Source organism: Nerophis ophidion, linkage group LG20 (assembly GCF_033978795.1).
Source record: "Nerophis ophidion isolate RoL-2023_Sa linkage group LG20, RoL_Noph_v1.0, whole genome shotgun sequence".
NCBI lineage: Eukaryota > Metazoa > Chordata > Actinopteri > Syngnathiformes > Syngnathidae > Nerophis > Nerophis ophidion.
Genome location: NC_084630.1, coordinates 36,442,721 through 36,456,829, shown reverse-complemented (window position 1 = coordinate 36,456,829; position 14,109 = coordinate 36,442,721). Strand labels below are relative to the sequence as shown.

The window sequence follows — 14,109 nt, the reverse complement described above, 5'->3', positions numbered from 1 at the left end:
AATAGTACTGACATGAACTGATTGTATTATTCCGCAGTGCAATAATAGTACTGACATGAACAGATTGTATTATTCCGCAGTGCAATAATAGTACTGACATGAACTGATTGTATTATTCTGCAGTGCAATAATAGTACTGACATGAACAGATTGTATTATTCTGCAGTGCAATAATAGTACTGACATGAACTGATTGTATTATTCTGCAGTGCAATAATAGTACTGACATGAACAGATTGTATTATTCAGCAGTGCAATAATAGTACTGACATGAACAGATTGTATTATTCTGCAGTGCAATAATAGTACTGACATGAACAGATTGTATTATTCTGCAGTGCAATAATAGTACTGACATGAAAAGATTGTATTATTCCGCAGTGCAATAACAGTACTGACATGAACAGATTGTATTATTCTGCAGTGCAATAACAGTACTGACATGAACAGATTGTATTATTCTGCAGTGCAATAACAGTACTGACATGAACAGATTGTATTATTCTGCAGTGCAATAATAGTACTGACATAAACTGATTGTATTATTCTGCAGTGCAATAATAGTACTGACATGAACAGATTGTATTATTCTGCAGTGCAATAATAGTACTGACATGAACTGATTGTATTATTCCGCAGTGCAATAATAGTACTGACATGAACAGATTGTATTATTCTGCAGTGCAATAACAGTACTGACATAAACTAATTGTATTATTCTGCAGTGCAATAATAGTACTGACATGAACAGATTGTATTTTTCTGCAGTGCAATAATAGTACTGACATGAACAGATTGTATTATTCTGCAGTGCAATAATAGTACTGACATGAACAGATTGTATTATTCTGCAGTGCAATAATAGTACTGACATAAACTGATTGTATTATTCTGCAGTGCAATAATAGTACTGACATGAACTGATTGTATTATTCTGCAGTGCATAATAGTACTGACATGAACAGATTGTATTATTCTGCAGTGCAATAATAGTACTGACATGAACAGATTGTATTATTCTGCAGTGCAATAACAGTACTGACATGAACAGATTGTATTATTCTGCAGTGCAATAACAGTACTGACATGAACAGATTGTATTATTCTGCAGTACAATAATAGTACTGACATGAACAGATTGTATTATTCTGCAGTGCAATAATAGTACTGACATGAACAGATTGTATTATTCTGCAGTGCAATAATAGTACTGACATGAACAGATTGTATTATTCTGCAGTGCAATAACAGTACTGACATGAACATATTGTATTATTCTGCAGTGCAATAACAGTACTGACATGAACAGATTGTATTATTCTGCAGTGCAATAATAGTACTGACATGAACAGATTGTATTATTCTGCAGTGCAATAGTAGTACTGACATGAACAGATTGTATTAATCTGCAGTGCAATAATAGTACTGACATGAACAGATTGTATAATAGTACTGACATGAACAGATTGTATTATTCTGCAGTGCAATAACAGTACTGACATGAACAGATTGTATTATTCTGCAGTGCAATAATAGTACTGACATAAACAGATTGTATTATTCTGCAGTGCAATAACAGTACTGACATGAACAGATTGTATTATTCTGCAGTGCAATAATAGTACTGACATGAACAGATTGTATTATTCTGCAGTGCAATAACAGTACTGACATGAACAGATTGTATTATTCTGCAGTGCAATAACAGTACTGACATGAACAGATTGTATTATTCTGCAGTGCAATAATAGTACTGACATGAACAGATTGTATTATTCTGTAGTGCAATAATAGTACTGACATGAACAGATTGTATTATTCTGCAGTGCAATAACAGTACTGACATGAACAGATTGTATTATTCTGCAGTGCAATAACAATACTGACATGAACAGATTGTATTATTCTGCAGTGCAATAATAGTACTGACATGAACAGATTGTATTATTCTGCAGTGCAATAATAGTACTGACATGAACAGATTGTATTATTCTGCAGTGCAATAACAGTACTGACATGAACAGATTGTATTATTCCTCAGTGCAATAATAGTACTGACATGAACAGATTGTATTATTCCGCCGTGCAATAATAGTACTGACATGAACAGATTGTATTATTCTGCAGTGCAATAATAGTACTGACATGAACAGATTGTATTATTCTGCAGTGCAATAATAGTACTGACATGAACAGATTGTATTATTCTGCAGTGCAATAATAGTACTGACATGAACAGATTGTATTATTCTGCAGTGCAATAATAGTACTGACATTAACAGATTGTATTATTCTGCAGTGCAATAACAGTACTGACATGAACAGATTGTATTATTCTGCAGTGCAATAACAGTACTGACATGAACAGATTGTATTATTCCTCAGTGCAATAATAGTACTGACATGAACAGATTGTATTATTCCGCCGTGCAATAATAGTACTGACATGAACAGATTGTATTATTCTGCAGTGCAATAATAGTACTGACATGAACAGATTGTATTATTCTGCAGTGCAATAATAGTACTGACATGAACAGATTGTATTATTCTGCAGTGCAATAATAGTACTGACATGAACAGATTGTATTATTCTGCAGTGCAATAACAGTACTGACATGAAGGCTAAAAGAGCATTATGGGACTTAAAAACAAGAAGAAGTACCTACATAGTTACTTTTCACAGTAACACGTTACTTTTTTGGTGTAAGTTACTTTTGAAATAAAGCAACTAGTAATTGTAACTAGTGACTAAGTAAGCCAACAGTGTGTACTGCACATTGTTGTCCACACTTGTGGTGTTCAACATTTGCCATCTACAAAGACATGGTTGACTATGTCTTCTTTTGCAGCTGCACCAACTTTCATTCCAAACATAAATAATAATAATAATAATAAATGACCTCCTTTATCATGACTGCAGCTAGCAGCTAGCCACGCCAGCTGGGACCTCTGTGTCCGCTTCCCGGGCCTCACCTGCCTGTCCTGGCCTTGCTGGAGGTGGACAGCCGCCACAATGCTCACAGTCACCGCCACAGAAAGTCCGAGAACAAGTTTAGAGGTTGCCGACATTACGTTAGCATGTGTCCTCTGCTAGCAGGCTAGCGAGCTGTCTTCTTCGCGCTCAAATGCAAGCAGACGGACGAAGAGCGCCCCCTGTGGCCATCACACGTCCTGCTCCTGAAATACGTCGGTCGTCTCTGAAATAGTCCACCAAACACTCTCTGGATTGTTAATCTGCGTATCTTGAATACTAAATGTGAATGTTTATCACAAATGCTGACATGTGAGTCACAAAAGTGGTGTCCAGGAGACTTTTTGGTATAGGCGCGCATTGATCGGAGTTCTTGTGTACCGACAACGCTGGCGAAAGTATTTCCAGCTCATCAAGGAGATAGCAACACGGCAGGTATTCTTCCGCGAGAATTTACCCAAAAGGAATCATATATCACATCTATCCATTTCTACCGCTTGTCGGGCGGTAGGCGGGGTACACCCATGACTATCACAACAAATACCGAAATACTTTAATGTATGGATATTACAGGACATTGACAAAGAGATGATTAGACATTTTTATTGATCAGTTGACAGAAATAAGCGTACAAGTGAAAATAAATAGTTACAGCAATAAATAAAAAGTTATTGTGGGCGTTTAGTGCACTTTGACATCTACTCTTTATATACACGTGTTTGCTTCTTTTGACATTTTGAAGCTTGAAGTTTTCAATGGCCGGGATAGAAAGCAAAGCGAGGAAGCGATGAGCTTCACAGGCTAACCAAAACCTTCCCTTTCACGCCCGCGACTTCCTCCTCCTACACAATAAAACACAAAAACACAGACGCTTTTATTGTGGAGCAGGAAACACAAAAGGTGTTGCCACGGCGACATCGTGAACGACGTCGACCGTCACAGCAGGAAGTTGGCAGATGCCCGACACGCAGCGGCTTCTCCGGCATGTAGAGCCCAACAAGGCACCCCGCCAGGTGGTGTTGGCGTCTACAGCTTTCACAGTTCAACTCTGCGCGCGCACACACACACACACACACACACACTCACACACACCAACAGACGCACAAAGGGGAAAAAAAAAAGCAACAAAAGGGATGTAAACATTATTTTTGAGGGAAAAGAAAGCACACCTGAGACTAATATTGAAGTCATTATAAACGCTCTGGTACAATTGGTGTGTTGACTCTGCATTGCCATGGCAACCAAAGAGATGTACTTTTGTCAGCTCACTTGGACTGAAAGCAAAAACACTTTGAGTCCTTTTGTCCCAAACGTTAGCCTGTTGAGCTGATGTGCTGTTAGCCTAGCTTAGCAGCTGGCTAGGTGGCGTGGCTAAACTAAGCTAAGCCAGCACCAGGAAGGAGGGTGCATGTGGAGAAGCACCAGGAAGGAGGGTGCATGTGGAGAAGCACCAGGAACAAGGTAGAGAGGGTCTTCCAGGGAGGCCGCGTGGAGTCCAACTGACATGCAGAGAAACTCCTCCAGCTTCAACCCATTAAAGAAAAGAGGAGACTCCAGCGAAGCTTCTATCACGACGACAAATGGCGGTCGGCGAGGAGCGGCGTTGGCGGCGGGCGGTCCGGGGAGCGTGAACTTCCCCACTCGGCCGCCACTTAAGACTTTCTGTTCCGACGTCCGAGATCAGGGTCAAGTCGTCCGGCTAGGAAGGGGAGGAGCTAGCATCGCGTGGTTTTGAGCACAAGGACTGCCAACTGTCTCCGCCCCTTCCCTCGAGCTCCACCCCTCGCTACTGGCGGACCTCGTTGGCGATCAGACTGTCCTCCCCTGACTGGAAATCCGCCTCGTTGATGTTGTTTCCCCCGTTGAGCAACTCTTCATCCTGGGACGACGCCCGGTCCTCCTCGCCGGCCCCGCCGGGCTCGTCCGAGTTGGGGTCCTGAAGCACCTGAGCGATGTACATCTGCTGCTGGGGGAGTGGGGGGGGGGAGACACATGGTGTTAGCGAGTTGACCGCATGCTAATGTGCTAGCATGCTAATTACACACACCTGAGATTTGGAGGGGGGCGAGGCCGACGTGCGGGGCAAGCGACCGTTCTCCACTGCTTCGGCGTCAGAGTCCTTGGTGTCGATCTGACACACAAAGTGCACAAAGTTACACGTGCACACCAAGACCAGGCCTGCACGTACCTTGTAGTTATTACACATGCACACCAAGACCAGGCCCGCACCTACCTTGTAGTTGTTACACGTGCACACCAAGACCAGGCCTGCACCTACCTTGTAGTTGTTACACATGCACACCAAGACCAGGCCTGCACCTACCTAGTAGTTATTACACATGCACACCAAGACCAGGCCTGCACGTACCTTGTAGTTGTTACACATGCACACCATGACCACGCCTGCACGTACCTTTTAGTTGTTACACGTGCACACCAAGACCAGGCCTGCACGTACCTTGTAGTTGTTACACATGCACACCAAGACCAGGTCTGCACCTCCCTTGTAGTTGTTACACATGCACACCAAGACCAGGCCTGCACCTCCCTTGTAGTTGTCACACGTTCACACCAAGACCAGGCCTGCACCTACCTTGTAGTTGTTACACGTCCACACCAAGACCACCCCTGCACGTACCTTGTAGTTGTTACACATGCACACCAAGACCAGGCCTGCACCTACCTTGTAGTTGTTACACGTGCACACCAAGACCAGGCCTGCACCTACCTTGTAGTTATTACACATGCACACCAAGACCAGGCCTGCACCTACCTTGTAGTTATTACACATGCACACCAAGACCAGGCCTGCACGTACCTTGTAGTTGTTACACATGCACACCAAGACCACGCCTGCACGTACCTTTTAGTTGTTACACGTGCACACCAAGACCAGGCCTGCACGTACCTTGTAGTTGTTACACATGCACACCAAGACCAGGTCTGCACCTCCCTTGTAGTTGTTACACATGCACACCAAGACCAGGCCTGCACCTCCCTTGTAGTTGTCACACGTTCACACCAAGACCAGGCCTGCACCTACCTTGTAGTTGTTACACGTCCACACCAAGACCACCCCTGCACGTACCTTGTAGTTGTTACACATGCACACCAAGACCACGCCTGCACGTACCTTGTAGTTGTTACACGTGCACACCAAGACCAGGCCTGCACCTACCTTGTAGTTGTTACACGTGCACACCAAGACCAGGCCTGCACCTACCTTGTAGTTGTTACACGTGCACACCAAGACCAGGCCTGCACGTACCTTGTAGTTGTTACACATGCACACCAAGACCAGGCCTGTACATACCTTGTAGTTGTTACACATGCACACCAAGACCAGGCCTGCACGTACCTTGTAGTTGTGAGCACTCAGGTACTTGAAGTGTCCGAAACACACGTGGGACAAACACACCACGATGGTCACCACCAGGACTACCAGTGTGAACATGGACGTCGGTGTCTCGAAACCTGCGTTAGCAATAAACAACATGAAAACTGTCACCCGTTGAACCTGGCTGTTACCTGGTAACCCTAACCCCTAACTGTTACTGTTAACCCTAACTCTGACTGTTACCTATTAACACTAACTGTTACCCGTTAACCTCTAACTGTTACCGTTTACCTTAACCCTATCTCCTAACTGTTACCCATTAACCCTAACCCCAAACCTAACTGTTCCACGTCTACCTCAAACCTGTTACCTGTTAACCTTAATCCCTAACACAAACTGTTACCCGTTAACCCTAATTGTTACCCATGACCTTAACCCGTTGCACTGTTCCCCTTTAACCCCAACTGTTACCAGTTAACCTTATCCCCTAACTGTTACTATTAACCCTAACACCTAACTGTTACGGGTTAACCCTCGCCCCAACCCAAACCTACCTGTTAGCTGTTTACCAACCCGTCACTGTTACCGTTAACCCTAACCCCTAAATGTTACACCTTAACCCTAGCCCTTAACTGTTACCCGTCAACCCTAACCCTGGGTGAGCCAGCTGCACCGCGAAGAAGGGAAAAGGCGGGGCTTACCTGTGCGCATGGTGGAGAAAAAAAGCAGCCAGAAAAGGCAAAGGATGGGTGCGGCCACCACCTGGGTCACAGCACCTGAGTGGATCTTCTTGTCCAGTTTGGACGGCAGGTAAGCGTAGTACATGTTGTACCTATCCACCAGGTGCTTGAGAAGCATGTACATCAGACCTGTGGCACAGTCATGGTCGCATGATCACAGGATTCTGTGTGTGTGTGTGTGTGTGTGTGTGTGTGTGTGTGTGTGTGTGTGTGTGTGAGAGAGAGACACTGACCAAAGGGTACGATGATGGGACAGGTGATGCTGTAGGCCATCACCACGGTGAAGACGTTCATGATCCAGGCGTACGCCGCTCCAAACTGGAACTCGTACGCTTGATGCTGAGACAGAAGGGTCAGGTAGACCACAGGTGAGGGCGGGGCTTAGACATTCAGGTCAGGTAGACAACTTGTGAGGGCGGGGCTTGGACAAGAGGGGCAGGTAGACAACAGGTGAGGACAGGGCTTAGAGAATCAGGTCAGGTAGACAACTTGTGAGGGCGGGGCTTAGACAATCAGGTCAGGTAGACAACTTGTGAGGGCGGGGCTTGGAAAAGAGGGGCAGGTAGACAACAGGTGAAGACAGGGCTTAGACAAGAGGGTCAGGTAGACAACAGGTGAGGACAGGGCTTAGACAAAAGGGTCAGGTAGACAACTTGTGAGGGTGGGGCTTGGACAAGAGGGGCAGGTAGACCACAGGTGAGGCGGGGCTTAGACAAGAGGATTCAGGTAGACAACAAGTGAGGGCGGGGATTGGACAAGAGGGTAAGGTCGACAACAGGTGAGGGCGGGGCTTAGACAAAAGGGTCAGGTAGACAACAGGTGAGGGCGGGGCTTACACAAAAGGGTCAGGTAGACAACAGGTGAGGACAGGGCTTAGACAAAAGGGTCAGGTAGACAACAGGTGAGGACAGAGCTTAGACAAAAGGCTCAGATAGACAACTTGTGAGGGCGGGGCTTGGACAATAGGGGCTGGTAGACCACAGGTGAGGCGGGACTTAGACAAGAGGGTCAGGTAGACAACAAGTGAGGGCGGGGATTGGACAAGAGGGTAAGGTCGACAACAGGTGAGGGCGGGGCTTAGACAAAAGGGTCAGGTAGACAACAGGTGAGGGCGGGGCTTAGACAAAAGGGTCAGGTAGACAACAGGTGAGGACAGGGCTTAGACAAAAGGGTCAGGTAGACAACAGGTGAGGACAGAGCTTAGACAAAAGGCTCAGATAGACAAGAGGGGCTGGTAGACCACAGGTGAGGCGGGGCTTAGACAAGAGGGTCAGGTAGACAACAAGTGAGGGCGGGATTGGACAAGAGGGTAAGGTCGACAACAGGTGAGGGCGGGGCTTAGACAATAGGGGTAGGTAGACAACTAGTGAGGGCGGGGCTTTCCCACAAGTGCCGACTTGTGGCTCAGACCAAGACACTTGACTTGGCGTGTCCTCACCCTCTTGACATTGCGGCGGTCGGCGGCCGAGCGCGCCAAGCAGAGTCGGATCATGTACATGAGCAGGCCCGGGATGCGCAGGAGGTCCATGGCATTCCCGATGAAGGCCGAGGCGATTACGTAGTTGACGAAGAAGGCTCCGTTGTCCGGCAGGAAGACGCACCTGTGGACAAGTGTCTTTACTTCTGCTCGCTGGAACCGGGAACTAACCTCACCCCGGACTCACTCAAAGCGGAGAGTGCCGTCAGCCAGAAACTTTTTATCAAAGAGCCATCGGAAGAAAACGTCCAGACTGCAAGACCACGGCGTGGTAAGCCAGGGTCAGTCACGGGTTCATGCAAGGTGCAAAAGAAGATGTACCTGCTGAGTCCAAGAGAGGGCAGGAGAAGGACCATGAAGATCAGAAAGGTGTAGCACTTGTGCATCGTAGTCCGGTTTTCTCCAGACCTGCACAGACAGTATCAGCATCAGCACCTCCTGACTAGACCTGATCTTGGGACTAGAAAAAGACTCTTGTTTCGTGACTGCAAGTGGTCCTCTACTTGGGCGTGGGGACTAGTAGTGAACCAAGTACAAGTGAACAGGGACTAGAAGTGACCTTGGACTAAAGGTGACCTAGGACTGGATTTGATCTCTGACTAGAAGTGAGCTTGGACTATAAGTGATTTAGGACTAGAAGGGAGCTAGGACTAGAATTGAACTTGGACAGTGCAGTCCAACCGGGTCCAGTGCGCTTCGAAGAAAGCAGAGTAGTAGACGATGGTGGGCAGCAGGGTGTAGGACTAGAGGTGAACTCAGACTAGGAGTGAACTACGACTAGAAGTGACCTAGGACTAGCATTGATCCTAGACTGGATTGTAACTAGGACTGTGCAGTCCAACCTGATCCAGTGCGCCTCGGAGAAAGCAGAGTAGTAGCCGATGGTGTGCAGCAGGGTGTGGGACTAGAAGTGAACTCAGACTAGACGCGAACTAGGACTAGCATTGATCCAGGACTGGATTGAACTATGACTAGAATTAAACTAGGACTGTGCAGTCCAACCTGGTCCAGTGCGCCGCGGAGAAAGCAGAGCAGTAGACAATAGTGTGCAGCAGGGTGTGGGACTAGAGGTGAACTCAGACTAGGAGTGAACTAGGACTAGAAGTGACCTAGGACTAGCATTGATCCTAGACTGGATTTGAACTAGGACTAGAATTAAACTAGGACTGTGCAGTCCAACCTGGTCCAGTGCGCCTCGGACAAAGCAGAGTAGTAGCCGATGGTGTGCAGTAGGGTATGGGACTAGAGGTGAACTCAGACTAGACGCGAACTAGGACTAGCATTGATCCAAGACTGGATTGAACTATGACTAGAATTAAACTAGGACTGTGCAGTCCAACCTGGTCCAGTGCGCCGCGGAGAAAGCAGAGTAGTAGACGATAGTGGGCAGCAGGGTGTGGGACTGGAGGTGAACTCAGACTAGAAGTGAACTAGGACTAGAAGTGACCTAGGACTAGCATTGATCCTAGACTGGATTTGAACTAGGACTAGAATTAAACTAGGACTGTGCAGTCCAACCTGGTCCAGTGCGCCTCGGAGAAAGCAGAGTAGTAGCCGATGGTGTGCAGTAGGGTATGGGACTAGAGGTGAACTCAGACTAGACGCGAACTAGGACTAGCATTGATCCAAGACTGGATTGAACTATGACTAGAATTAAACTAGGACTGTGCAGTCCAACCTGGTCCAGTGCGCCGCGGAGAAAGCAGAGTAGTAGACGATAGTGGGCAGCAGGGTGTGGGACTGGAGGTGAACTCAGACTAGAAGTGAACTAGGACTAGGAGTGACCTAGGACTAGCATTGATCCTGGACTGGATTTGAACTAGGACTAGAATTATACTAGGACTGTGCAGTCCAACCTGGTCCAGTGCGCCGCGGAGAAAGCAGAGTAGTAGACGATGGTGGGCAGCAGGGTGTGGGACTGGAGGTGAACTCAGACTACAGGTGAGCTAGGACTAGAATTGAACTAGGACTGTGGGGTCCAACCTGGTCCAGTGGGCCTCGAAGAAAGCGGAGTAGTAGACGATGGTGGGCAGCAGGGCGGAGAAGGCCCAGAGGAGGAGAGTCGGGAAGAACTGGGTGACGATGGGGTTCTGCGCAGGACAAGAGAGTCAGAGGTGAGGGGGCGGAGCTCACGTGGATGACGACTGATGAGGGGAACATCACGTTGAGGTACTCCACAGGTTTGGTGACGTTGAACTTGTCCATGGTGGAGATGATGATGGCGGGCGTGGTGAGGAAGAAGAGCAGTAGGAAGAGGATGCAGTTGATGATCAAGCAGCGGATCCACCAGGAGACTCCGCCCAGGGACAGGTGCTCCCTGAGGGACACAAGGACAGGTGAGCTGGCAGGCGCGGGCCTTGGGAGTGAGCGGCGTGCACACCCACCAGCGCACGTTTTGAGGGTCGGGCGCGTACGAGACGCTCCAGTGGTGCACGTGGAGAACTTCGCTGAACTGCGACAAGCGAGGTTCCTGACGACAGCGACAGCCTTGGACCTGGCAGGCGTTGAAGTCCTTCAGGATTCTGCAAAGAAACGCCAAGACTTCACCACCCAAACAAGATGGCTGCCGTGCGCAGGGGGACGGGGCTTACATGGCAGTCATGGCCTCGTTCTGGAAGGTGACGAAGGCCATGCCCAGTGGTTTGGTGTGCACCTTCTCCTTCTCCTTCCTGTACTCCTCCTTCAGCTTGGCCTCCCTGTTGGTGTAGTAGCTGACCGCCTCCTCCTGAGAGCAGAGCACACCGCGCTAGCCAGTGAGCAGAGCACACCGCGCTAGCCAGCGAGCAGAGCACACCGCGCTGGCAGGCGAGCACGCGTCATGTGATCTAGGGGAGTCACCTCCTCGCAGCCGGCGATGGCGCAGCAGCAGAGGTGTCCGCAGGGTTTGGGGTTGATCATGGTGGGGACGTGCTCCTTGGCCATCAGGTCGGTGAAGAACTTCTTGCTGCGCTCCGTCTTCTTCCTGTCACACGCCGGCAGTGTTTAGCGCAACGCCCCCGTGCTAAGCGTGTACGCTGACATACCTTTCTGCGTTGAGAGCCATGAGCTTGGCCACGTTGTAGCAGATGCGGGCTTCCAGAACCGTGCAGTTCTCGTACGCCTGCCTGCAGGGGGCGAGTGTATTGTTGCATGCTAACGTGCTAACAGGCTAACCAGCAGCTAGTAGTACTTACTCAAAGTGTTCTTTGATCTGACACTCCTCAGCATACTTGGAGATGCCGTTGATGAACAAGGTGCGCTTCACCTGGAAGACACAAGACACAACAAGTCTGACTGAACGGGAGTGGGCCTTGTTGGCGTGTTAGCGTGTGCTGGGACTGGCGGCGTGCTCGCCTACCAGGTCGTCTTCCTTGTAGTGCATCTTGGACGTGTGTCTCCTCATGCTGTACACCGTGAGCAGCAGGTACATGAAGGCGAAGGACGTGTGCAGCCATAGCAGGTTGGTCCTGAGTGCCACAACAACACACATTTAGCTCTACGGCTACATGCTAACAACATTTAGCTCACTGGCTACATGCTAACCACATTTAGCTCTACGGCTACATGCTAACCACATTTGGCTCACTGGCTACATGCTAACCACATTTAGCTGACTGGCTACATGCTAACAACAACACACACTTAGCTCACTGGCTACATGCTAACAACACTTAGCTCACTGGCTACATGCTAACAACACTTAGCTCACTGGCTACATGCTAACAAGTAGTTGACAGTGTGTTCATAGTATATGATGTCTATTACTTGGTGTACTATGATAGGTGATGATGACAATGTACTCACCCAGACTTGAGGTTGGCTATGGTGGTGCGACCAAAGCTGTAGGCGTTGTTTTCTAGAAGATGATCCAGAAATGCAAAGTTGATGAGCAAGCAGCATGTTGGCTGTCTGAAAGCTAAGCTAAGTTAGCATTCACACATCAAACACCCAAGATGGACGTTCATGTACTATATTCATGTACTACCTTCATGTAGTACAGTAGTAGTACAGTCGTACAATGCTGTAGTACAGTAGTAGTACATTGCTTTGGTACAGTAGTAGTACATTGCTGTAGTACAGTGGTAGTACATTGCTGTAGTACAGTAGTAGTACATTACTGTAGTACAGTAGTAGTAGTAGTACATTGCTGTAGTACAGTGGTAGTACATTACTGTAGTACAGTAGTAGTAGTACATTGTTGTAGTACAGTGGTAGTACATTACTGTAGTACAGTAGTGGTAATACATTGCTGTAGTACAGTGGTAGTACATTGCTGTAGTAGAGTGGTAGTACATTGCTGTAGTACATTACTGTAGTACAGTATTAGTAGTACATTGCTGTAGTACAGTAGAGGTATAGTAGTAGTACATTGCTGTAGTACAGTAGTAGTAGTACATTGCTGTAGTACGGTAGTAATAGTACAATAGTAGTACGTTGCTGTAGTACAGTAGTAGTACAGTGCTGTAGTACAGTAGTAGTAGTACAGTAGTAGTAGTACAATGCTGTAGTACGGTAGTAGTAGTAGTACAGTAGTAGTACATTGCTGTAGTACAGTAGTAGTTCATTGCTGTAGTACAGTAGTAGTACATTGCTGTAGAATGTTAGTAGTAGTACAGTAGTAGTACATTGCTGTAGTACAGTAGTAGTAGTACATTGCTGTAGTACGGTAGTAGTAGTACATTGCTGTAGTAAATTAGTAGTACATTGCAGTAGTACAGAAGTAGAACATTGCTGTTGTAGTACAGTAGTAGTAGTACATTGCTGTAGTACAGTAGTAGTAGTACAATAGTAGTACATTGCTGTAGTACAGTAGTAGTACATTGCAGTAGTACAGTAGTAGTACATTGCTGTAGTACAGTAGTAGTAGTACATTGCTGTAGTACGGTAGTAGTAGTAGTACAGTAGTAGTACATTGCTGTAGTACAGTAGTATTTCATTGCTGTAGTACAGTAGTAGTACATTGCTGTAGTATGGTAGTAGTAGTACAGTAGTAGTACATTGCTGTAGTACAGTAGTAGTAGTACATTGCTGTAGTACGGTAGTAGTAGTACATTGCTGTAGTAAATTAGTTGTACATTGCTGTAGTACAGAAGTAATACATTGCTGTTGTACAGTAGTAGTAATAGTACAGTAGTAGTACATTGCTGTAGTACGGTAGTAGTAGTACAGTAGTATTACAGGTGTAGCACATTATTGTAGTACAGTAGTGGTACATTGTAGTTGTACACAATGTTTGTTGATGAAGTATTGATCCACCCTGGTCATGTAACATTAGCCACATTTTCATTCTCAATAACACTTACATCACAACTACAAGTGTACACAGGTGTGCATGTCTACCAACATGTCTACAGTCCACAGGTGTACACCTCTACTATCCACAGGTGTGCACGTATACCTACAGGTGTACATTTCTACAGTCCACAGGTGTACATGTCTACAGGTGTACACCGTCTACCTCCAGGAGTACACCTCTCAAATCCACAGGTGTACACATCTACCTACAGGTGTACATGTCTACAGGTGTACACCATCTACCTCCAGGAGTACACCTCTAGTGCACAGGTGTACACATCTACAATCCACAGGTGTAAACATCTAC

At 46.8% G+C, this 14,109-nt stretch overlaps 1 protein-coding gene across 4 annotated transcripts in view; it reads right to left on the bottom strand.

Moving 5' to 3' along the window:
- Window positions 1-3,563: 3,563 nt before the first annotated feature.
- LOC133539087 (CSC1-like protein 2) overlaps window positions 3,564-14,109 on the bottom strand; it is a 41,238-nt gene continuing 30,692 nt past the window's right edge. For 2 of the 4 annotated variants that reach the window (XM_061881129.1, XM_061881132.1), the window contains 17 exons: window positions 12,312-12,363; window positions 11,866-11,974; window positions 11,702-11,772; window positions 11,552-11,632; window positions 11,367-11,490; window positions 11,120-11,253; window positions 10,913-11,050; window positions 10,692-10,845; window positions 10,512-10,618; window positions 8,850-8,936; window positions 8,716-8,781; window positions 8,490-8,652; window positions 7,285-7,390; window positions 7,013-7,180; window positions 6,333-6,448; window positions 5,022-5,105; window positions 3,564-4,940 (listed from right to left, as the gene is read on the bottom strand). In XM_061881129.1, the coding sequence (XP_061737113.1) occupies window positions 4,761-4,940; window positions 5,022-5,105; window positions 6,333-6,448; window positions 7,013-7,180; window positions 7,285-7,390; window positions 8,490-8,652; window positions 8,716-8,781; window positions 8,850-8,936; window positions 10,512-10,618; window positions 10,692-10,845; window positions 10,913-11,050; window positions 11,120-11,253; window positions 11,367-11,490; window positions 11,552-11,632; window positions 11,702-11,772; window positions 11,866-11,974; window positions 12,312-12,363 (1,940 nt within the window). In that variant the 3' untranslated portion in view covers window positions 3,564-4,760. The remainder of the gene's footprint in view (window positions 4,941-5,021; window positions 5,106-6,332; window positions 6,449-7,012; window positions 7,181-7,284; window positions 7,391-8,489; window positions 8,653-8,715; window positions 8,782-8,849; window positions 8,937-10,511; window positions 10,619-10,691; window positions 10,846-10,912; window positions 11,051-11,119; window positions 11,254-11,366; window positions 11,491-11,551; window positions 11,633-11,701; window positions 11,773-11,865; window positions 11,975-12,311; window positions 12,364-14,109) is intronic. The other 2 variants (XM_061881130.1, XM_061881131.1) reach the window with 1 other exon arrangement.